General features: G+C 52.0%; 2 protein-coding genes across 10 annotated transcripts in view; one reads left to right on the forward strand and one right to left on the reverse strand.

The window, feature by feature from the left end:
• Positions 1–70: 70 nt before the first annotated feature.
• On the forward strand, positions 71–21,058 carry MAP1A (microtubule associated protein 1A). 2 transcript variants are annotated; one of them, XM_050799333.1, is made up of 7 exons: positions 71–339; positions 1,304–1,405; positions 10,072–10,154; positions 10,403–10,543; positions 10,755–18,942; positions 19,083–19,303; positions 19,503–21,058. In XM_050799333.1, the coding sequence occupies exons 1-7, from the start codon at positions 102–104 to the stop codon at positions 19,656–19,658; spliced, it is 9,129 nt and encodes a 3,042-aa protein (XP_050655290.1). In that variant the 5' UTR covers positions 71–101; the 3' UTR covers positions 19,659–21,058. The 2 variants fall into 2 exon arrangements, with proteins under 2 accessions (XP_050655290.1, XP_050655291.1); XM_050799334.1 differs by lacking the exons at positions 71–339; positions 1,304–1,405 and adding an exon at positions 7,069–7,114.
• A 2,190-nt stretch (positions 21,059–23,248) lies between these two features.
• PPIP5K1 (diphosphoinositol pentakisphosphate kinase 1) overlaps positions 23,249–25,276 on the reverse strand; it is a 48,321-nt gene continuing 46,293 nt past the window's right edge. For 7 of the 8 annotated variants that reach the window (XM_050799394.1, XM_050799393.1, XM_050799392.1 and 4 more), the window contains one exon: positions 23,249–25,029. In XM_050799394.1, the coding sequence (XP_050655351.1) occupies positions 24,215–25,029 (815 nt within the window). In that variant the 3' untranslated portion in view covers positions 23,249–24,214. The remainder of the gene's footprint in view (positions 25,030–25,276) is intronic. The other variant, XM_050799388.1, reaches the window with a different exon arrangement.

A 25,276-nucleotide genomic window follows, 5' to 3' on the forward strand; every position in this document is an offset into this window, starting at 1 on the left:
CAGGCAGCAGCCAATGAACGGCACCTGCCGCCAGCCTTTAAGAACAGCGCGCACTCTCCCTGCAGCGAACGCTGCCGGCCTAACACTCCGCCGGAGTTTCCATGGAGACCGAGGCCGGGCCTGCGCGGCCTCACGGCGTTGCCATGGAGACGACTCCGGGGCTGGGGCTCCGAAGTCCCGGAGCACCGCTGGCTCAGAACCCCGCGGAGCCGCTGTTCGAGGCCGGAGCCGCGGTGGCGACTGCACGCTGGGACCTGCAGAAGCACTCTTTGCTAATTGTGATCGGCGATATCGGTACAGAGAGTCAGCTGAGGGCCGTGCGGGCCCACCTTGAACAAGGTGAGCCACTGTTCTGGCTGTGCTTCAGGCATCTCCACCCTGTGCTTCTCCGCCTTCTGCATTCAACTCCTAATGCATACGTCTGCATCTTCATCCCTAGTGTGCACTTCCTAAGATCTGCGCCCTTGTCACCTGCATCTTCCATGCCATGTGTCCGTATCCTCTCTCTCTACTAACATCTCGCTTGCCCATCCTTCCCGCACACTCCGTGGCGTTCCGCAGTCTCCCTGAGGCAGCGAAGCTCTGTGCAGCCCCTGGGGCCCCTCTGGTCACACCTTCCTCCGCAGTGTTTTGGACCAGGTGTCCTGAAAGTCCTCACCATCCCCTGGAGAATCCACGTCCCTATCTTGCTGTATCTTTCTTATGGTCCCTGAGCCAGCACGGGGAGCTTTCTGAACGCCCCGTACAAATCTCAAATCTCTGAATGCCAGCAGCCAACAACGAAGTGACCTTCGTGGCTACCAGCTCCTAAGTCCTCACCTCCCTCCCCAGTGCTGTGCCTGTGGCTGTGGTGCAGTGCTGCGGAGCCACCTGCGGGTGGAAGCAAGCTGTGGAGGGCTGGAGACGAGGAAGGGAGCATAGAAGGCGAACCTAGAATCCTACTTAGCTGTAAATGTGGGGAAGGTAGCCCTCAGTATCTGGGAATAGGCCCTTAGGTGTCACTTCCACCACAACTGGGGAACCTTACAAGAAAATTCCTACCTATAAACTCATTAATGACTGAGTTTAGTCTAAACTCTGTCCTTCTCCCTCTGGCTCAGGCAAAGCCTAGAAAAGGCGTAAACTGGGAGAAAGATACCACTACTAGCCACCTTTCTTTGAGACATCACTGAGGCTGATCATGGCAACTGTCCATATACCCTCCGTCTCCTTACCTGTTCTATGAACTTGAAAGTGTTCGTGCAGTCTCACCACCCCACAACCCGCAGCCTTATCCAGAACCCTCTTTGTTTTTCTCCCACAGGGATTCTCTCCTGGAACATTGACCTGTCATCCTTTGACTTGAACCAACAGTTGAGACTCTTCATTACCCGGCATCTAGCTCACTTCTCCTCAGAGGTCAAAGGTTAGGACTAATGTTTTATTTCAGTCGTTTGGGTAAGAGCTGGTCACAGAAGAGCAGTGGTCCAGTCTCCCTGGGAGAAGTTGCCTTGCGGGATGTTTGGGTGGAGGAGAAGGGAGGAACTTTATAGAGGAGGAAAGTCACGGAATTCCATAGCTGTCCCCACATACCAAATATACTTTGCAGACATGGTTTGATAGTGGAAGGAGCCTGGAGGACATAACTTCTCCCTGAGAAGAGGATTGTTTGTGGATAGCTGTTGACACGCACTAAAGAAACGAGGGATTCCTTTTAGTGATCAATCATCTCTCATGCAAAAATTCACTCTCTTCATTTGTGTTCCCCTTTCTGCATACCCCAGTCTCCCTGCTTCCCTTTACAGACACCCCAGAATCCCCCATTCATCTTCCTAGACCCTTGCTTAGCATTTTGCTTTAGGCTGTACAGGTTTCAGGGTTTCTGGTTCCTGCTTTGGCTTAGCCAACAGATCTCCAGGGCACAGCGGAATCCTGGTACTTACACGATGATGGGCACCATCAAATCCAGAGTGGAGGAAGGGGCTCCTGAACTTACTGCTACAAGATCAAGTTGTACTCTGAGATTTGGCCCAAATCAAAGCTCACGTAATGCAGTTTCCCATTCTGCTGGGTGGGAAGACTGGGTGGGTTAGAGATTTGAGAAAATAAGATTTTAGGAACTACCATTCCATGACAGATATCTGTGAGGTGACTACGGAAAGCTCTACATGCTATTATAAAAGAGCTAAGGCCGGGCGCAGTGGCTCACGCCTGTAATCCCAATGCTTTGGGAGGCCAAGGCGGGGGGGGGATCACCTGAGGTCGGGAGTTCGAGGCCAGCCTGACCAATAGAGAAACCCCGTCTCTACTAAAAAATACAAAATTGGCCGGGCGCGGTGGCTCAAGCCTGTAATCCCAGCACTTTGGGAGGCCGAGACGGGTGGATCACGAGGTCAGGAGATCGAGACCATCCTGGCGAACACCGTGAAACCCCGTCTCTACTAAAAAATACAAAAAACTAGCTGGGCGAGGTGGCGGGCGCCTGTAGTCCCAGCTATTCGGGAGGCTGAGGCAGGAGAATGGCGTAAACCTGGGAGGCGGAGCTTGCAGCGAGCTGAGATCCGGCCACTGCACTCCAGCCCGGGCTACAGAGCGAGACTCCGCCTCAAAAAAAAAAAAAAAAAAAAATACAAAATTAGCTGGGCGTGGTGGTACATGCCTGTAATCCCAGCTACTCGGAAGGCTGAGGCAGGAGAATTGCTTGAATCTGGGAGGCGGAGGCTGCAGTGAGCCAAGATCATGCCATTGCACTCCAGCCTAGGCAACAAGAGAAAAACTCCACATCAGAAAAAAAAAAAAAAAGAGCTAGTATCTTGTTATGTTATTGGAAAATGTTGACACACCAATCCATGCAGCTTAATGGAATATAAAATCCATCCAGGTCAACAGTTACTGCAACTGAATGATTGAATTCATATCTTATACAGATAATTCTCAATTACCCAGTATAGTAGTCACCTTTCCTTAGTTACCTCTCCTCCTTTTCCACTGCTCCTAACTGCCAAATCTTTGATCATTTCCTGATCACTGATGCTTATAGATGCTGCTAGGAAGTTGGAGAAAATAAGGCTAATATGACTAAAGCTCCATTAGCCTAGGAATATATACAGCAATTTTATATTAGTATATGTGAGGCTGACATCTTCCTGATGTGACTGGCTTCCTGTAAAGAAGGCTATTCACTCTTTTGAGAATGCTTCTGTTTAGAATTACTCATGTCATGGCTTCCTCCATTATCGCTGATGATGAAAATCGGCAGTTTTACCACTTAGTACTCCTAGGAGCTTTAGTGCAAGGCCAGATACAGGGATGACAGAGGATGAAATTAATGACTGAACAGAAGTTTGGGGATGATCTGCTGATGTTAATAATTCACACTGAATTCTCTAACCTTGTCCTTTTGGCTACAGAGACTTGAGAGTAGGCTGCTTTCTGGAATAATGTAAGAAATGAAAATAATTGAAACCAAAGTACTTAGCCATTCTTCAGATTAAGATGCGGGGATACTTGGGAAGACACTTACAGGGAAATACATAGTTATTCTCAGGCACTTCTTAGAAACAAGCACTGATATATAAACACCTACTAGGCCCTTTCCATCAGAGAGTTTGGCTGTGGTGTCCTCCAGGGGCTTAGGGCCATGTACTCTAGATCAGAGCTTACTTCGGCATACTGAATATTTTTAGGTTTGGACATTTTTATCATGGTCTGTCTATGTCACAGGAGAATAGTAGAGAATTTCCTGGAAAAACCCACACAGCTCAAGACAGCCACAGCCCCACCCCTGCTGGCTCCTCTTTCAGCTGTCCCCACAAACAACAGTCAGCCCAGAGCAGCTGCAGACACTGCCCCTCCCTTCAGCCTTCTGTTAGTAAGGACGCAAAGGGGACCAGGCAGCTGGGATGAGATCAAGGGGATATGCTAGTGCGTTATGGCTTGACTACCCCACGGGCTGGGCCACCATTCCTATCACCTATCCTCAAGCCCTGGGCCAAAATGCTGAGAAAGCAGACAAAAATGTACCCTACAGTGACAAGGAGAGTGCAATTATTCCTAGGCACTGCACCCTCCACAATGACATACCCACACACAGAAGAGAAGGGACCCTCTGATAAAGAGTCAGTGGCCCAGCTCCTTCTAGTGGTCAAGTCTGGTAAAAGTTTTCAAAGGTGATTTTTGCACCAGGTAGTCTCTCCAGTGGTGACTTTCTAACCCCTACAAAAAATCTGGATCTTCCGAGCATTCTAATACAAATTCAGAAACAATTAGGACAATTAATCAGAGTTTCAATAACTCTCTGATTCTTTTACTATCGGATACCTATAGGAAATAGAAGGGGGTTCATAATTCATAACTAATATTCTAAGACTAAAAAACACAGGGCCAGGCATGGTGGCTTATGCCTGTATCCCAGCACTTTGGGAGGCCGAGGTGGGTGGATCACTTGAGGTTAGGAGTTTGAGACCAGCCTGGACAACATGGTGAAACGCTCTTTCTACTAAAAATACAAAAATTAGCCAAGGGTGGTAGCACACACCTGTAATCCCAGCTACTCAGGAGGCTGAGGCAGGAGAATTGCTTGAACCCAGGAGACAGAGGTTGCAGTGAGCCGAGATCGTGACATTGCACTCCAGCCTGGGCGACGAGCTAGACTCCGTCTCAATAAATAAATTAAAAAAAAATACAGGCTGAGGGACCAGTCTGGAGGCCTTGGTCTGACTCTCCATTTCCACTGATGGACTTAGGAAGTGATAGCTCTATTACTTCTACCAATACAAAAGTTATCCTGAATTAATACAGCAGCTCATTAACCCCTAGAACCGGGGTCTGCATTGCTCTCTGAAATGGGAAAGCAAGGACATGAATAGGATTTCAAGTCTCATACTGCTGGCATCTTTAGTTCTAGGTTTACCCGGGCGCTAAGAATTCTCCAGAGTTGATCTGGTCTGAGATCCTGATTTATGATTTCCTTGATCACCTAGATGACCTCTCAGAAATCTTCCACAAAAGGGAGAAAGACTTCCAGTGGCATTTGTACATTGCAGATTTGGAAGTCTAGGAATGAAGCAGCATTTTTTTTTTCATCTTTTATACAATTCAAACCTCACAACATTATTGGAGGATGGTACTAATATTATACTCATTTCATAGTTTATGAAGCAGGCTTTCAGAGAGGTTAAGTCGCTTGTTTAGCAGCATGATTAGTAAAATGGTGGATCAGGCCTCAAATCCGGGCTTTCGTATCTTACTTTGTATCTCAGCTCAAGCCTCTCTTTCTTCTTTGGCATCTCACCATTTCATTGCAGCAGAGCCTAGGAATACAGCAGGTGGAGAGTTGGTTGTGGTGGGTACCTGTTCAGAGGGTGAAGGCTGAAGGAAAACTCCCCTGTGAGTTGGCACCATGCCCAGGGTGTGGCCCTTGGGGGTGGCAGCTGAGAATATGGGTGGGCTGTCTATTGGTCTGGGAAATGTTATTTTGTTCGTAAACTAAATGTCTACTCAAGTTTCCCTCCTAACACACTCAAGAAAGCCCTAGAAAGCAGACAGGAGATAGAAGGCTTGAGGTGGGAGGAAATAAGAACGATGAAGTTGCAGAAGAGGGATATTTCCCTTTTGTGATGCTCGGAACTCAGCCTGTTCCCTGTGTATCTCTGCAGATGGCCGCCCAAATGGGGTTGTTGCCATTGTTGCAGATTTGCATCCCCGGATCTGAGCAAGGATTGCTCCTCTTTTGTCCCCTCAACCCCCAAGAGTACTAGTGACTCAGCTCCTCCTCTCCTGTGGCTGCAATTAAGGGGGATGCTGAGAGCACAGACTATTTTGGCTTCTCTGACCTTCAAAAGTAGCTCTTGGCAGCCTGGGGCAAGGGTGGGGCTAGTGTTGGGGTGTGAGTGTGCGGCTGTGATTGTGAGGAAGGCCTTTGGAGCTGGCCAGGACTGGGGAGGGTGGATGGGAAGAGGGCAGGGAAGGACTATGTAAGAGCATGGCATCCTCAGGTTGGAAGGAAGTGCCGTCGCTCTCCAGATCCTTCCTTTGAGTCCTAGAGCACTTTACTAAATCTGAATCGGAGGTGGAGACTAAGGGAAACAGGATCAACATTAGAAGGATCAAAATAATATAATACAGAGATGGCAAAGAGACAAGGAGAGAGCAGGAACCCAACTACCCTGCAAAGTCATTATAGGGTTTTGTTTGTTTTTTTTTAATATAAAGAGTACTTCTGTTACATTTAATAATTGGCCTACAACCTTGATTGGTCCAGAGGCCCTGGTGATCCATTTTGGTGCTTGTTAACTCCTTCACTCTAAGGCAGAAAGCTCCCTGTCCCTTCAGGGACTTGTCTCTTCATATCCAATGACTCAAGAATCCCAAGAATCAGTGCCTGTGTGGTTACTGTGTTATGCTGCATTCCCACAGAACTTCTTGTAGCTCTCAGGGTCCCTGTGCCCCACCCCAGCAGGCTAGCGACCATGTGTCCGCTCCAGAATTTCAAACTACCCTCTAACCCTAAAATAAGACTTATTTCTGCCCTCCTTGGTTTCTGTAGGGCTGAGGTTCAGAAGAAGGCAGCACATCTCCCCATCCCCAACCTTTCTCTTAAGCAGTTCCCCACTCCTACCCCATGCTTTTGGGCCCATAGCCTTTGTCTCCTGCTCCTCCAGGGACTGAAGGTCACTCCCTGGGTCCATCTGAGGAAGAGAGGCAGCAGATGGTTTCTAAGAGAAGGGGGAGAGCCCACGCAGCTCATGCCTCCTGTAGCCTCGCTCTGTGCCCTAGCATGGGGCTTTGGTCTTTTGGCTGATGCTAAAAGAGTATTTCCTAACCAAGCAGGGTTTGGAGAGAAAGGTCCTGTGGGCCATAGGACATTGTAGAAGCTCTTTGAGCTGCTAAACAATCCCTCAGCCCCACAGAGCCAAGCAAAAGCACTGGAGCACGGATGTCGTGAAGGCAAAGAAACAGTTAAGTCTCCAGTGCCTCGTCACGGACCAGCCCCTCTTCCCCGCCCTGGCGCCGCCCTCCTCATCAAGCACCCCCCCTCCCCACTCCCACCCCAAGTGCTGCAGACTCTTCCCTGAAGCTGCCGGCTGAGGCCGGAGCTGCCGCCTCCATGAGAGGCTTCCTCCTACACCCCAGGGTAAGAACCGAACCAAAGGGCTTGGCATCTGGGGATACACTGTGATGGGGAGGTGGGATGGGGGTCATGGAAAGGGTGCTGGTTGGTACCTAATCTGATGCGTCTGGAACTAGCCCAGTGGCAGAAGGCAGGCTGGAGAAATGGAGAGAGAAGATGAACATGACTGGCTGTGGGCCCAGCCTGGACCCAGAACCAGAGGCCACCAGGGGCTGTGACAGTCCACCTCTCCAGCTGGGCGGGGGTGGGAGACATCAGCCTGGGACAGCAGCAGAGGATGGTGCCACTGGCTCTGCCTGGCAGCCCAGGGTGCTGGAGGAATTTGGGGGCTATGTTTCTGGTCAGAGGCAGAAGAATCTGAGAGAAAGGGGGATGTTATGGGAATGTGCCTAATGGGAGGGCCCCTGGGTGTCAGCTGCTGGATTGCTCAGCTCCTCCTGTGCTGGGGGTGAGCAGGGCAGTGAGTTTTTGCCAAGTAAGGGAAGGTGGGGGACACTACGGAAAAGAAGGGAGGAAAGGGTCACTAAAACGTGGCGCGCGCCTCCGCACAGATCAACCGGTTTGCACTGGGCTCCCCCTACCCTATTCCCGGTGGCTAGCTTTAGACTGGGACTCTAAACCCCCGCTTTCTGGCCCCGCTGAGGCCACTCTGGAGATGGAGAACTCCCTCCCCAGTGGCTGCCCTGCATTTCCCGTCGTGTCAACCTCACAGGTTCCCAGTCTCAGCCCTACCCTCACCCCATCTCTGCTTCTCTTCCCAAGATGGGGGCTCTTGAACAGAGGAGCCAGTTTCTTCTCTCTCTCTGCATCCCCCCAATCCCCACCCCCCATGCAGAAGCAGCCAAGAAAATGACTTGTCATGCTGGGGTGGGGGGTGGGGGCGGAGCTGGAGCCAGAGCTCAGCGCGCACACTCACACACTGCGGCAAACTGCAGCTGCCCAAACGGCCCCCCTCCCCTTCTGCCTCACTGCGGAGACACCTGCCCTCCTGCCTGCTCAGCCTCCGCACCGCTGCCCACCCCCCACTCCAGCACTGGCCTAGCACTGTGTGCCCCTGCCTCGCAAGATCGTCCTCTCCAAAGAAAAATGAAAAAACGAGTCAGTCTCCTTCAGTGAGAGAGCCAGGGGAGCAGAAGAAACGGCTTTCTCCCAGGCCTGAAAAAGAGAGGCACAGGAAGGATATAAACTATGTAATTTCAAGTCAGTACCACTCCCAGGGATAGGGTGAGGAATAGGACCTTATGTCAAGACAGGAATTGGGATCATAGAAGTCTTGTGGTGATAAATGGGAACTGTGAGAAATGGTTGGGGGTGGGGAGTGGTAGATAGAAAGCAAATCAGTGTGTGCTATAGATATTTGTCTTTCTGACCCTCCTACCTCAAATCTGTGACCTTATTTGTGTGGAGGGAGCTCTTGCCCTTCTAAATCTGAACTACTTAAGGCTGGCAGCTTCCCGAACCTTGATATCCCTCACTTGCCCCAAGCCCTGCCCTTGCCTACATCTGAGGTGGCTCTTGTCCTCTGAATTTATCTCAAATGTTCCCTCAATTCTCAAGTGTATAGAAGGGAACCCTTGAATTCCCCTTTGGCCCAACCCACCCTGTATGGGGTTTGGTCTTCTGACACCATCCATCGTTCATTTCCCCCACAGCTGCATCTGCAGCCCTGTGCTGCCAGATCTGCCTGATCCTGGCACCATGGCTCTTCCTCTTAACAAAGGCCCTGGCCCCAGGCTTCTCTTGTCCAAGCCCCAGAAAGAAGAGACAGCTGGGTCACAGAAGAGGGTCTAAGGGACAAATTATGAACCCTCCCACTAGTATCCTTCAGACAGCCCACTGCCATCTGTTGGATGCTCTGTTAGGTTAATGCCACCATGTACTGCAATTGCACAGGAGGTTGGGAGAGGAAGGGCAGGTGCAGGGGATGGCAGCATTTTTCTTCAGCATCTTCTGTCTGATTTGCCACTTTCTTTCTTTGCTGAATTGCTTGGTGTTTCATGTGAGGCTGGAGAAGGGAAATAGGGGATTTGGGGATGCCTTATCTACTCCATGGCCTGGGGAACACCCTGAATCGCTCCTTCCTTATTAATATGTTTCTTGTTCAAGAATCTTTCACTCCCCATGTCCGTGGTAGAGGCCCCTAGGAAAGGGGCAAAGATGAGAGAAGAAACTGTTCACAAGGAATAGGTTGTGGGGTAGTGAATCTGGCCTCTCTGAAACTTGGGACATGAAGATGAGGTAGAAGAGGGTGCTGTGAAAACTTTTGAGTGGGAACAATATGATTGTATGCATGTGTATTAGTGCAGGCTTGGCCTCTGAGGAACCAGAGGACAGAACAGGAAGTTATAGTCCTATGTTCATTCTTTGAATCATAAAACCCCAAAAGTTTACATAGCACAGGCTTCTCTGGGTCTTCTGGAACAGGAATTCTGGACTTGGATGGCAAGAAGGGTAGGGAGTCTATAGATACCATACAGAAGCTCCTATTTCCTTATTTCTAGACACTCTGCTGGCAGGAAACCCCAGGGCAGAGGCAAGCCAGGAAGGAGAAAGGGAAGTGAGGATCATCATCCCAGGGGCCCTCTTCTCCAGCTGAGCCCCCCATCCCCAGGCAGCACCAGGAGCTTAGTGCTCGAGAAGGACAAAAGCTTCTTGTCAACAGGGCAGTCTGAGACCATAGTTCCAGGCAGAGGGGTGGGGGCACAGGCAGCAGAGGGTGTGGTAGATGAAGGGAAGGAGAGGACAGCCAATGTGGGAGAGGGGAGGTGGAAGCCCTCTAAGGGAAGGGCTGGAGGAGCCAGTTCCTAGACCTTACTCAGCAGTATCCAAGGTGACAGAGCCTAAGGATACCCAAGTTTCTCTTTCCTCTAAGCCCCATTTCCTGATAGCATATTCTTTCCTCTCCTGCACCACAATTTCTATACCTATTCTCAATATAAATTCCTACATCTCTCCCTCAGGCCAGAGGACCCTTTGCCACGAGAGTGAGATCCTAGAGACCATCATCCTGGTAAATCCCAGTGCAGACAGCATCAGCTCTGAGGTAAGGCCAGGGCCTGTGCCTTGCCAAGCAGGCCTCATGCAAGTGCTATACCCACCCTTGCCAGTGCTACCACTATTAGGCCAAGAATTCCTCTCTCTGCCATCTACGCTGACTTATTGTCCCCAGCCGACTCTGGAGGTGTTGTGACGGACACCAGTTGGGAGCATGTTCTTGAGGTACTGAGGAGCCATTCATTGCCTTCCCCTGGATTTCCTAGATCTGTGACCACTCCCCTTCTTCCATTCCAGGTTCACCGTCTTCTTAGCAGCTCATCAGCTCATAAACTACTAATCTTGAGTGGGCAAAGTTTGGAGCCCGGGGGAGACCTCGTCCTACAGAGTGGCACCTACTCGTATGAAAACTTTGCCCAGGTCCTTCACAACCCCGAGGTAAGTTCCATGCCAGAGTGTCCGGGAGAAAGGGCAGCACTAGAGCTGTGGGAGGGATCTAAGGGAAAGTCTCATGTTGCTTGACCATGGGGGTTCCTGGCAGAAAGGTAAGAGTTCACCTTGGAGAGAGGTGAAGGTTAGGGTACTGAATCTGAGTCAGACCAAAACAACTCTAGTGACCTGATCAGGTTTCTATCTCCTATCCTTCTAGATCTCCCAATTGCTCAGCAATAGAGACCCTGGGATCCAGGCCTTCCTCACCGTGTCGTGCTTAGGGGAAGGTGATTGGAGCCACCTGGGATTATCCAGTTCCCAAGAGACCCTGCACCTCCGGCTAAACCCTGAGCCCACGCTGCCCACCATGGATGGCGTGGCTGAGTTCTCCGAGTATGTCTCTGAGACTGTGGACGTGCCATCCCCATTTGACCTGCTAGAGCCCCCCACCTCAGGGGGCTTTCTCAAGCTCTCCAAGCCTTGTTGCTACATCTTCCCAGGTGGTCGTGGGGACTCTGCCCTCTTTGCCGTCAATGGTTTCAACATCCTGGTGGATGGTGGCTCTGATCGCAAGTCCTGCTTTTGGAAGCTGGTGCGGCATCTGGACCGCATTGACTCGGTGCTACTCACACACATTGGGGCAGACAACCTGCCAGGCATCAATGGACTACTGCAGCGCAAAGTGGCAGAGCTAGAGGAGGAGCAGTCCCAGGGCTCTAGCAGCTACAGCGACTGGGTGAAGAACCTTATCTCCCCTGAGCTTGGAGTTGTCTTTTTCAACGTGCCTGAAAAGCTGCGGCTTCCTGATGCCTCCCGGAAAGCCAAGCGCAGCATTGAGGAGGCCTGCCTCACTCTGCAGCACTTAAACCGCCTGGGCATCCAGGCTGAGCCTCTGTATCGTGTGGTCAGCAACACCATTGAGCCACTGACCCTCTTCCACAAAATGGGTGTGGGCCGGCTGGATATGTATGTCCTCAACCCTGTCAAGGACAGCAAGGAGATGCAGTTCCTCATGCAAAAGTGGGCAGGAAATAGTAAAGCCAAGACAGGCATCGTGCTGGCCAATGGGAAGGAGGCTGAGATCTCCGTGCCCTACCTTACCTCTATCACTGCTCTGGTGGTCTGGCTACCAGCCAACCCCACTGAGAAGATTGTGCGTGTGCTTTTTCCAGGAAATGCTCCCCAAAACAAGATCTTGGAGGGCCTGGAAAAGCTTCGGCATCTGGACTTCCTGCGTTACCCTGTGGCCACACAGAAGGACCTGGCTTCTGGGGCTGTGCCTACCAACCTCAAGCCCAGCAAAATCAAACAGCGGGCTGATAGCAAGGAGAGCCTCAAAGCCACTACCAAGACAGCCGTGAGCAAGTTGGCCAAACGGGAGGAGGTGGTGGAAGAGGGAGCCAAGGAGGCCCGCTCAGAGCTGGCCAAGGAGTTAGCCAAAACAGAGAAGAAGGCAAAAGAGTCATCTGAGAAGCCCCCAGAGAAGCCTGCCAAGCCTGAGAGGGTGAGGACAGAGTCAAGTGAGGCACTGAAGGCAGAGAAGCGAAAGCTGATCAAAGACAAGGTAGGGAAAAAGCACCTTAAAGAAAAGATATCAAAGCTGGAAGAAAAAAAAGACAAGGAGAAAAAAGAGATCAAAAAAGAGAGGAAAGAACTCAAGAAGGATGAAGGAAGGAAGGAGGAGAAGAAGGATGCCAAGAAGGAGGAGAAGAGGAAAGATACCAAACCTGAGGTCAAGAAGATTTCCAAGCCAGACCTAAAGCCCTTTACTCCTGAGGTACGTAAGACCCTCTACAAAGCCAAGGCCCCTGGAAGAGTCAAAGTAGACAGGAGCCGTGCTGTCCGTGGGGAGAAGGAGCTGTCTTCCGAGCCCCGGACACCCCCAGCCCAGAAGGGGGCTGTACCACTCCCAACCATCAGTGGGCACAGGGAGCTGGTCCTGTCCTCACCAGAGGACCTCACACAGGACTTTGAGGAGATGAAGCGTGAGGAGAGGGCTTTGCTGGCTGAACAAAGGGACATGGGACTAGGAGATAAGCCATTCCCTCTAGACACTGCAGAGGAGGGACCCCCAAGTACAGCTATCCAGGCAACACCACCCTGTGTTCCAGGGCTGGGACAAGAAGAACATGTGATGAAGGAGAAAGAGGTTGTCCCAGAGGTCCCTGAGGAACAAGGCAGCAAGGACAGAGGCCTAGACTCTGGGGCTGAAACAGAGGAAGAGAAAGATACCTGGGAGGAAAAGAAACAGAGGGAATCAGAGAGGCTCCCAGACAGAACAGAAGCCAGAGAGGAAAGTGAACCTGAAGTAAAGGAGGATGTGATAGAAAAGGCTGAGTTAGAAGAAATGGAGGAGGTACACCCTTCAGATGAGGAGGAAGAGGATGCGACAAAAGCTGAGGGTTTTTACCAAAAACATATGCAGGAAGCCTTGAAGGTAACTCCAAGGAGCAGGGAGGCTTTTGGGGGTCGGGAATTGGGACTCCAGGGCAAGGCCCCTGAGAAGGAGACCTCGTCATTCCTAAGCAGCCTGACCACACCTGCAGGAGCCACTGAGCATGTCTCTTACATCCAGGATGAGACAATCCCTGGCTACTCAGAGACCGAGCAGACCATCTCAGATGAGGAGATTCATGATGAGCCGGAGGAGCGCCCAGCTCCACCCAGATTTCACACAAGTACGTATGACCTCCCCGGGCCTGAAGGTGCTGGCCCATTCGAAGCCAGCCAACCTGCCGATAGTGCTGTTCCTGCTACCTCTGGCAAAGTCTATGGAGCGCCAGAGACTGAACTCACCTACCCCACTAACATAGTGGCTGCCCCTTTGGCTGAAGAGGAACATGTGTCCTCAGCCACTTCAATAACTGAGTGTGACAAACTTTCTTCCTTTGCCACATCAGTGGCTGAGGACCAATCTGTGGCCTCCCTTACAGCTCCCCAGACAGAGGAGACAGGCAAGAGCTCCCTGCTGCTTGACACAGTCACAAGCATCCCTTCCTCCCGTACTGAAGCTACGCAGGGCTTGGACTATGTGCCATCAGCTGGTACCATCTCACCCACCTCCTCACTGGAAGAAGACAAGGGCTTCAAATCACCACCCTGTGAGGACTTCTCTGTGACTGGGGAGTCAGAGAAGAGAGGAGAGATCATAGGGAAAGGCTTGTCTGGAGAAAGAGCTGTGGAAGAGGAAGAGGAGGAGACAGCAAATGTAGGGATGTCTGAGAAACTTTGCAGTCAATATGGAACTCCAGTGTTTAGTGCCCCTGGGCATGCCCTACATCCAGGGGAACCAGCCCTTGGAGAAGCGGAGGAGCGGTGCCTTAGCCCAGATGACAGCACAGTGAAGATGGCTTCTCCTCCACCATCTGGCCCACCCAGTGCCACCCACACACCCTTTCATCAGTCCCCAGTGGAAGAAAAGTCTGAGCCCCAAGACTTTCAGGAAGCAGACTCCTGGGGAGACACTAAGCGCACACCAGGTGTGGGCAAGGAAGATGCTGTGGAGGAGACAGTCAAGCCAGGGCCTGAAGAGGGCACACTAAAGAAGGAAGAGAAGCTTCCTCCTCCCAGGAGCCCCCAGGCCCAGGAAGCACCTGTCAGCATTGATGAGAGACTTACAGGCTGTACCATTCAACTGCTGCCAGAGCAGGATAAAGCAATAGTCTTTGAGACTATGGAGGCAGGAGAGCCCACAGGCCCCATTCTGGGAGCAGAAGCCCTTCCCGGAGGTTTGAGGACATTACCCCAAGAACCTGTCAAACCTCAGAAAGATGAGGTGCTCAGATATCCTGACAGAAGCCTCTCTCCTGACGATGCAGAATCCCTCTCCGTCCTCAGCGTGGCCTCCCCAGACACTGCCAACCAAGAGCCCACCCCCAAGTCTCCCTGTGGCCTGACAGAGCAGTACCTACACACAGACCGTTGGCCAGAGGTATCTCCAGAAGACACCCAGTCACTTTCTCTGTCAGAAGAGAGTCCCAGCAAGGAGACCTCCCTGGATGTCTCTTCTAAGCAACTCTCTCCAGAAAGCCTTGGCACCCTCCAGTTTGGGGAACTAAACCTTGGGAAGGAAGAAACGGGGCATCTGATGCAGGCCGAGGATACCTCTCACCACGCAGCTCCCATGTCTGTTCCAGAGCCCCATGCAGCCACAGTGTCACCTCCCACAGACGGGACGACTCGATACTCTGCACAGACAAACATCACAGATGAGAGCCTTGACAGGAAATCACCTGCCAGCTCATTCTCTCACTCTACACCTTCAGGAAATGGGAAGTACTTACCTGGGGCGATCACAAGCCCTGGTGAACACATTCTGACACCTGAGAGCTCCTTCTCCAAGAGTCCTGAGTCTTTGCCAAGCCCTGCCTTGGAGGACATTGCCATAGAGTGGGAAGATAAAGTTCCAGGGTTGAAGGACAGAACCTCAGAACAGAAGAAGAAGGAACCTGAGCCAAAGGATGAAGTTTTACAGCAGAAAGACAAAACTCTGGAGCACAAGGAGGTGGTAGAGCCGAAGGACACAGCCATCTATCAGAAAGATGAGGCTCTGGATATAAAGAATGAGGCTGTGAAACAGCAGGATAAGGCTTTAGAACAAAAAGGCAGAGACTTAGAACAAAAGGACACAGCCCTGGAACAGAAGGACAAGGCCCTGGAACCAAAAGACAAAGACTTAGAAGAAAAAGACAAGGCCCTGGAACAGAAGGATAAGATCCCAGAAGAGGAAGACAAAGCCTTAGAACAAAAGGACACAGCCCTGGAACAGAAGGACAAGGCTCTGGAACCAAAAGATAAAGACTTAGAACAAAAGGACCGGGTCCTGGAAAAGAAGGATAAGATCCCAGAAGAGATAGACAAAGCCTTAGATCAAAAAGTCAGACGTGTTGAACATAAGGCTCCAGAGGACACGGTCACTGAAATGAAGGGCAGAGACCTAGAACAGACAGACAAAGCCCCTGAACAGAAACACCAGGCCCAGGAACAAAAGGATAAAATCTCAGAAAAGAAGGATCAGGCCTTAGAACAAAAGTACTGGGCTTTGGGACAGAAGGATGAAGCCCTGGAACAAAACATTAAGGCTCTGGAAGAGAAGGACCAAACTCAGGAGCAGGAGAGCCTACTGCAGGAGGATAAAACCAGGAAACCAAAGATGCTAGAGGAAAAATCCCCAGAAAAGGTCAAGGCCATGGAAGAGAAGTTAGAAGCTCTTCTGGAGAAGACCAAAGCTCTGGGCCTGGAAGAGAGCCTAGTGCAGGAGGGCAAGGCCAGAAAGCAGGAAGAGAAGTACTGGAGGGGGCAGGATGTGGTCCAGGAGTGGCGAGAAACATCTCCTACCAGAGAAGAGCCGGTTGGAGAACAGAAAGAGCTTGCCCCGGCATGGGAGGACACATCTCCTGAGCAGGACAATAGGTATTGGAGAGGCAGAGAGGATGTGGCCTTGGAACAGGACACATACTGGAGGGAGCTAAGCTGTGAGCGGAAAGTCTGGTTCCCTCACGAGCTGGATGGTCAGGGGGCCCGCCCACGCTACACTGAGGAACGGGAAAGTACTTTCCTAGATGAGGGCCCAGACGATGAGCAAGAAGTGCCCCCGCGGGAACACACAACCCGGAGCCCCTGGGCCTCAGACTTCAAGGATTTCCAGGAATCCTCCCCACAGAAGGGGCTGGAGGTGGAGCGCTGGCTTGCTGAATCCCCAGTTGGGTTGCCACCAGAGGAAGAGGACAAACTGACCCGCTCTCCCTTTGAGATCATCTCCCCTCCGGCTTCCCCACCTGAGATGGTTGGACAAAGGGTTCCTTCAGCCCCAGGACAAGAGAGTCCTATCCCAGACCCTAAGCTCATGCCACCCATGAAAAATGAACCCACTACCCCCTCATGGCTGGCTGACATCCCACCCTGGGTGCCCAAGGACAGACCCCTCCCCCCTCCACCCCTTTCCCCAGCTCCAGGTCCCCCCACCCCTGCCCCAGAGCCCCACACTCCTGCACCCTTCTCTTGGGGCACAGCTGAGTATGACAGTGTGGTGGCTGCAGTGCAGGAGGGGGCAGCTGAGTTGGAAGGTGGGCCATACTCCCCGCTGGGGAAGGACTACCGCAAGGCTGAAGGGGAAAGGGAAGAAGAAGGTAGGGCTGAGGCTCCTGACAAAAGCTCACACAGCTCAAAGGTACCAGAGGCCAGCAAAAGCCATGCCACCATGGAGCCTGAGCAGACTGAGCCGGAGCAGAGAGAGCCCACACCCTATCCTGATGAGAGAAGCTTTCAGTATGCAGACATCTATGAGCAGATGATGCTTACTGGGCTTGGCCCTGCATGCCCCACTAGAGAGCCTCCACTTGGAGCAGCTGGGGATTGGCCCCCACGCCTCTCAACCAAGGAGGAGGCTGCCGGCCGAAACACATCTGCAGAGAAGGAGCTTTCATCTCCTGTCTCACCCAAGAGCCTCCAATCTGACACTCCAACCTTCAGCTATGCAGCCCTGGCAGGACCCACTGTACCCCCAAGGCCAGAGCCAGGGCCAAGTGTGGAGCCCAGCCTCACCCCACCTGCAGTTCCCCCCCGTGCTCCTATCCTGAGCAAAGGCCCAAGCCCCCCTCTTAATGGTAACATCCTGAGCTGCAGCCCAGATAGGAGGTCCCCATCCCCCAAGGAATCAGGCCGGAGTCATTGGGATGACAGCACTAGTGACTCAGAACTGGAGAAGGGGGCTCGGGAACAGTCAGAAAAAGAGGCCCAATCCCCAAGTCCTCCTCACCCCATTTCTATGGGGCCCCCCACATTATGGCCAGAAACTGAGGCACGAATTAGCCCTCCCTTGGACTCACACCTGGGGCCTGCCCGACCCAGTCTGGACTTCCCTGCTTCAGCCTTTGGCTTCTCCTCATTGCAGCCAGCTCCCCCACAGCTACCCTCTCCAGCTGAACCCCGCTCAGCACCCTGTGGCTCCCTTGCCTTCTCTGGGGACCGAGCTCTGGCTCTGGCTCCAGGACCCCCCACCAGAACCCGGCATGATGAATACCTGGAAGTGACCAAGGCCCCCAGCCTGGATTCCTCGCTGCCCCAGCTCCCATCACCCAGCTCTCCTGGGGCCCCTCTCCTCTCCAATCTGCCACGACCTGCTTCACCAGCCCTGTCTGATGGCTCCTCCTCTGAAGCTACCACACCTGTGATTTCGAGTGTGGCTGAGCGCTTCTCTCCAGGCCTTGAGGCTGCAGAACAGGAGTCTGGAGAGCTGGACCCAGGAACGGAACCAGCTGCCCACAGCCTCTGGGACCTCACTCCTCTGAGCCCAGCACCCCCAGCTTCACTGGACTTGGCCCTAGCTCCGGCTCCAAGCCTGCCTGGAGACATGGGTGATGGCACCCTGCCGTGCCACCTGGAGTGCTCAGGGGCAGCCACGGAGAAGCCAAGCCCCTTCCAGGGTCCCTCTGAGGACTGTGCAGCCAATGGCCCAACTGAAAGCAGCCCTAACCCCCCAGGCCCTGCCCCAGCCAAGGCTGAAAACGAAGAGGCTGCGGCTTGTCCTGCCTGGGAACGTGGAGCCTGGCCTGAAGGAGCTGAGAGGAGCTCCCGGCCTGACACACTGCTCTCCCCTGAGCAGCTACTGTGTCCTGCAGGGGGGTCCGGGGGTCCATCCAGCAGTGCCTCTCCCGAGGTCGAAGCTGGGCCCCAGGGATGTGCCACTGAGCCCCGGCCCCATCGTGGGGAGCTCTCCCCATCCTTCCTGAACCCACCTCTGCCCCCATCCACAGATGATAGCGACCTCTCAACTGAGGAAGCTCGACTAGTAGGAAGAGGGGGGCGGCGTCGGGCAGGAGGGCCAGGGACCACGGGGGGCCCATGCCCTGTGACTGATGAGACACCCCCCACATCAGCCAGTGACTCAGGCTCCTCACAGTCAGATTCTGATGTCCCGCCAGAAACTGAGGAGTGCCCATCCATCACAGCTGAGGCAGCCCTCGACTCAGATGAAGACGGGGACTTCCTGCCTGTGGACAAAGCTGGGGGTGTCAGTGGTACTCACCACCCCAGGCCTGGCCACGACCCACCCCCTCTCCCACAGCCAGACCCCCGCCCATCCCCTCCCCGCCCTGATGTGTGCATGGCTGACCCCGAGGGGCTCAGCTCAGAGTCTGGGAGAGTAGATAGGCTACGGGAGAAGGAGAAGGTTCAGGGGCGAGTAGGGCGCAGGGCCCCAGGCAAGGCCAAGCCAGCGTCCCCTGCACGGCGTCTGGATCTTCGGGGAAAACGCTCACCCACCCCTGGTAAAGGGCCTGCAGATCGAGCATCCCGGGCCCCACCCCGACCACGCAGCACTACAAGCCAGGTCACCCCAGCAGAGGAAAAGGATGGACACAGCCCCATGTCCAAAGGCCTAGTCAATGGAGTCAAGGCAGGACCGAGTACGTATATCATGAAACGTGGCAGAGAGTGTGGGTTAGGGCTGGGTGTGGCTGGTCAGACTCCAGGAGTGGGAAAGAGGGGAAGGTTGCCAAAAGGGTTCCACTTTTCCTCTACAATGAATCCTGGCTTGTCTCTACAGTGGCCTTGAGTTCCAAGGGCGGCTCTGGTGCCCCTGTATATGTGGATCTCGCCTACATCCCGAATCATTGCAGTGGCAAGACTGCTGACCTTGACTTCTTCCGTCGAGTGCGTGCATCCTACTATGTGGTCAGTGGGAATGACCCTGCCAATGGAGAGCCAAGCCGGGCTGTGCTGGATGCCCTGCTGGAGGGCAAGGCCCAGTGGGGGGAGAATCTTCAGGTGAGTAGCAAAGGACACCAAGGAAGTAGTCTGGTCAAAGCTCACTCAAGAGGCAATAGTGGAACACAGTCCCTATTTATTAAAGGATGGGCCTTTTCTAAGGGCAGCAGGGCTGCTTCTGAGACCATCGGATGCCCCTTCCCCCTCACCTACCTTCCCTTCATGTTCTCACATCAGGCATGTCTTATCTCCCTCCTAGGTGACTCTGATCCCTACTCATGACACGGAGGTGACTCGTGAGTGGTACCAACAAACTCACGAGCAGCAGCAGCAACTGAACGTCCTGGTCCTGGCTAGCAGCAGCACCGTGGTCATGCAGGATGAGTCCTTCCCTGCCTGCAAGATTGAGTTCTGAAAGAGCCGCCCTCCCTTCCCCAAGGATCCACTCCCCCAGCTCCTTTAGAGAATAGCTACTGCTGAGTCCTCTGGGGTTGAGGGACATGGGAGCTAGGGGGAGGGGAGGGAGATGTCTTGTTGTGGGGACTTGGGCTGGGCTAAGTGGGAGGGGTTGTCCCTCCCCGTCATCCATTCCTGAGAGGGGTCTCAAACCAAAGTTAACAGGGAGAGGATGGGGGAGGGGAAAAATTAGAATAAGATAGCATCTGATGCCTGAGAACCCTCTCCTAGCACTGTCAAATGCTGGTATTGAATGGGGACTGAGGATGGGTCTCAGAGAGCAACCTCCTCCCTCGTAGAGGGAGATTATATCCCCAACTCCAGGGACCTCTTTATCTCAATCTATTTATTTGGCATCCCGGGAAGGATTTCCAATAGTAATTTATGTGACCTGGGGGCAGGATACTGTCAGTGAGGTGCCCAGAGCTGCATCCTTTTCTCCATTTCCCATCCCCCATCTCCTCACCCACCAGGGTCTGAATTCTAGCAGGGGCCTGGGGGTATCCCACTGCTACACTGTTCTATTGCTTCCCTCAGTATCTGAATGTCTGAATTTAAAACTTGAAGCTCTTTAGACCAACAGACTGGTGAGAGGAGAAAGGAGCTTATCCCCCAGCCCCTGCTTTATACCATTCACATCCCAGGGCTGTGTCCAGACAGCACAAAAGGGCAAGGAGAGCCCAAGCCCCAATGCCAGAATTCTTTCAAACTCCCTGACTCTTTGAAGTTTTTACTCACCCCGTTTCAATTATCCTGATCCCTTCTCATCCCCTGCTTGGCTTCTGTGCATGTGGTCATCTGCTGTGGCCTGGTGTGTAATGGGTTAAAAATAAGCCACTGCCTGACATCCCAACATTTGACACCCCAGCAATGTGTGACTCCTCCAACATTCCACTATGCCATCCTGCAGCTGAAATGGGAACACTGGCTGCCTCTCCAAACCTGCTCTTGGACAGAGGATCTGGGAGGTGGAGGCCAGGCCAGAGGACTTAGGGAAAATGAGAGGGAGGAAGGAAAAAGGGAGAAGAAGCTGAGCCATAGCTTAACTCCTACAGAGTGAAATGAAAACGGGCTGAAAATACCACCCCAGGAGAGGACCTCACCCCAAGCAAGCCAGTGAGCAGTCCTGCCAGACTACTGCCAGACTGAGAAACCCAGAAGCTGGTAGTCATGTGGGCTTACCTTCTCTGCCAAGCGACTGGGAAACCAAAATGAGCCCACCTTGTGTTCTTCCTAGCTCCACCCTCCCCGTGCTGCTGTGCTCTGCTCCTCCCCACACTTCCCTGCTATAGTTCCCAGCTGCTGTAACGGAGCCACCTCCAACTCTAACAATAAACCCAGTTCATTGCAGATGATGTAGTGCCGCTTAGGCTTTTTCTGACTCCATACATGCTTAGTTACTGGGCCCCGGTTTCCACCTCTCTGCTTCAACCAGTCTTGAATTTATCTTGGAAGACTCCAATGCTTTGGATTACTGGAAACACGTGTGCCTGAGTATGGAGAATAGGAGCCTAGGGTGGGTATATACGTCTGGTTTGGGGGAAGGGAAGAGGGGCAGGGGGCCTCCTGGGGAGGGGATATGCATTCCATGGGGTCAAGAGTTAAGGACCAAACAACCAGGATCAGATACCCTGGACAGCCTCTTGGGCTAAAGAGGTAAGAAGCTGAAGGACCCTAAGAGATCCAGAGCCTAATGAGGTTGGAAACGACTCTCCTTGTGCAGTCAGGATTTCCGTGGAGTAAAATGGTCGACTTTTCTCCTCCATGGAAACCCTTTATAGTCCTAAGTATGTCAGAAGTGGCCAGGCTGAATGTGTATATTTGGGGAGGGGCATATTCTAGCCCTCCCACTGTTCTGGGCTCTCTCATGGTAAAGATGTCAAGGGAGCAGAGAAAGGGCATAACCCCTTTATATAAACTCCTCCTGACACTCCAGAGTGAAAAATTAACAGGATGATTCCAAGAACGTGGTGAGAAGGCATGTACCCTCTGGCACTTCACAGAGAGGGAAACTCTTTCTGGTCCCCCATCCAACACTCTACTTACTCAATAAAGACCTTTTGGGGACCAGACATGGTGGCTCACACCTGTAATCCCAGCACTTTGGGAGGCCAAGGCAGGCAGATCATCTGAGGTCAGGAGTTCGAGACCAGCCTGGCCAACATGGCGAAACCCTGTCTCTACTAAAAATACAAAAAAATTAACTGGGTGTGGTGATGGGCACCTGTAATCCTAGCTACTCAAGAGGCTAAGGCAGGAGAATCACTTGAATCCAGAAGGCGGCAGTTGCAGTGAGCTGAGATCGCACCACTGCACTCCAGCCTGGCGACAGAGCGAGACTCTGTCTCAAAAAAGAAAAAAACCAAACAAACCTTTTGAGATAGTGGGTTAACTGCTATAGGCACCTCTTGGGATGCCTGATCTCTGTTTTTTTTGTTTTTTGGGGTTTTTGTTTTTTTTTGTTTTTTTTGAGACAGAGTCTCACTCTGTCGCCAGGCTGGAGTGCAGTGGTGCGATCTCAGCTCATTGCAACCTCTCCCTCCTGGATTCAAGCAATTCCCCTGCCTCAGCCTCCTGAGTAGCTGGGATTACAGGCATGCGCCACTATGCCCGGCTAATTTTTATATGTTTAGTAGAGATGGAGTTTCACCACGTTGGCCAGGAAGGTCTCAATCTCTTGACCTCGTGATGCACCCACCTTGGCCTCCCAAAGTGCTGGAATTACAGGTGTGAGCCACCGTGCCCAGCTGACCTCTATATTTTTATAGTCTATTTTTGGATGCTTGATCTCTGTATTTTTACAGCCCATTCCTGCTCAATTATAATGGCTTTTGACTGATTCAGATCAGTTATAGACACAATTGACTCACAGTCACACATATATATATATATATACACACACACACACACACACACACATATATATATATATATATATTTTTTTTTTTTTTTTTTGAGACAGAGTCTTGCTTTGTTGCCCAGGTTGGAGTGCATTGGTGTGATTTCAGCTTACTGCAACCTCCGCCTCCAGGGTTCAAGTGATTCTCCTGCCTCAGCCTCCCAAATAGCTGGGATTACAGGTGTCCACCATCATGCCTGGCTAATTTTTGTGTTTTTAGTAGAGACAAGGTTTCACCATGTTGGCCAGGTTGGTCTCCAACTCCTGACCTCACATGATTTGCCCGCCTTGGTCTCCCAAAGTGCTGGGATTACAGATATAAGCCACTGTGCCCAGCCCATATTCATTCTTGAATTCACAAGGACATCACCATCATCCATCACCATCATTCTCATTATTTCATATTTATTGAGCACTCATAATGTTCCGGCCCCTGACTCCAATGACCGTATTACCCCTCCTACCCACTCCCATTCCCATCCCTGGATCTTTGGAAAAAGCTTCATAATCATATCTGGCCCTCAGATACAATGATATAAGGACAAATTTCTTGGGGACCCTGGAGTGTTTGGTCTTTGGCCAGTCTGTCCCTGGCACAACTACAGAAATATATATATATATATACACACACACACACACATCTATATGTGTATATATATATTTATATTTATTTATTAAACCTTTGCTTGTATCTGTACAATACTGATCTCTGCTCATTGCTTAAAATAGAACCTGATTATCTCTACTACTACAGCATCTCCTAAGCCAAACAGCCCACCACAGAGGGAGGCCCAGTTTCACAGACTGGCTAAGAATCCTCTAGAGCATTTTAAGTAGTTGCTTTGAATTTTGTACAGCAGTTTAATACCTACTTTTCCCTAGAGCTATTGCCCAGAGGAACAGGACTGAGGCAGAAGGGGCACTTGGGGATGATATGGAAAGATCTATAAGGCAAGTCTAAAGATTTAGTGGCCATGACAGATGTTTGGGGAGGGGACTGTATTTTCCATACATTTCAGATAGCCATTCCGGGCTCACCTGAGGAGTGCTGGCAAAGACAAGAGTCCCCCGAATGCACATATGGTCTAAGCATACCTTGAGAAGTCGTGACTATTTCCCCAGAAAAGTGAAGACCCTAGAGTCCCCTCTTTTGCATTTGCTGTCCCCAGATGAAGCAGCATTTCCTTTAACAATCTATGATTTCCTAGGATGCTCAGAGAAGGCTGGGTAATGAGAGACCAACCCACCCCAAGGAAATCCTATTCAAGTCTAATGGTTAGGTGAAGAGCCAATGGCTTCTTTGAACCTAAAACTGGCTCGTCCTTAAGCACAGCTCTGGCACAGGTATGCTTCATACCAAGAGAACTACTTCCCCAGACACTGCTGGTGAGAGCTGGCCAGTGAGTTAGCCAACAGAAAAGGTTGCTGGCTCAAATGGCTGGTATAGTGTGACACCACTAATGAGAAAATTAATCACATGTTGCTGGTGGAAGGGGTGAGTGCTGGTCATGGGCTAGAGACTGGCTCTGAGGGTTTGGATCACTAGATAGATGCTGGGCTTGAGGAATACCCTCTCCAGGCAGCTGATGGATCACCTCAGGGACCACCCAGGACTTCTAATTTATCTCCTCAGGGACCTCCTGGGCCTGCAGATCAATCTCCTCAGGGAACTCTTGGGATGGTTTATCAATCTCAGGGATGCCCTGAGATAACAGACTGATCGCAGAAGGCTCCTGGGCCAGCCTGCCAACCTCCACAGAGAACTCCTGGTATGGCTGGCTGACCTCCTCAGGGATCTCTTCAGCTGGGCTGCCAACTTCTACAGGGGTTTCCTGGACCAAGCCACCAACCCCTACGTGGGACCTATGGACCAGCTTGCCAGCCTCCACAGAGACCCCCTGGCATGGCTGGCTGACCTCCTCGGGGTTCTCCAGACATAGCTGGCAAACTTCCTCAGAGACTTTCTGGCACAGTTGGCTGGCCTTCTGGCACGGCTGGCTGATCTGAGGGACCTCCTGGCATGTGTGGTTACCATTGTCATGGTTCTCCTGGCATTGCTGGCTGATGTCAGGGACCTCCTGACATGGCTGGCTGAGCGCCTCAGAAATGTCCTGGCATGACTGGCTGATGTCAGGGACCTCCTGACATGGCTGGCTGACCTCCTCAGCCACCTCCTCGTATGGCTGGCTGGTTTCCACAGGTGGCACCTGTGGGGACTGATTTGGTTCAAAAATCTCTTGTTTCCCTTCTATGGAGAGCTCTTGTGCTCCATTCCCAGGGGTCTCCCGGAGCAGCCCAAGGCATTGATGTTCTTCAGTCACGTGTGAATTTAGGGAGGGTTGATCGCTGAAGCCAAATTGGGAGTTACCATCTACTGTAGTAGGGGAAGAAGGACCAGCACTGGACACAGTGCTAGAAGGGCCACTGCTGTCTGTAAAGCAAAGTCAAGAGATCAAGTCAGAGAAGCTGGAAGAGTAGGCTGTACCCTGTGCAGATAGTTCAAATGCTAGAATGGTTGGCCTATGCTACTTACGTCTTGAGGGAAGAGTGTCTGAATTCTTCCTAAGTTAAGCAGAGACTCCTAAGTTTGCTTAGCTCAAGAACTGTCACCCTGGCCTAATGTATACTTTGAGAGTAACAATAAGGTACGTATAAGACTTCAGGAGAGAGTGCTAAGA

Source organism: Macaca thibetana, chromosome 7 (assembly GCF_024542745.1).
Source record: "Macaca thibetana thibetana isolate TM-01 chromosome 7, ASM2454274v1, whole genome shotgun sequence".
NCBI classification, from domain to species: Eukaryota; Metazoa; Chordata; class Mammalia; order Primates; family Cercopithecidae; genus Macaca; species Macaca thibetana.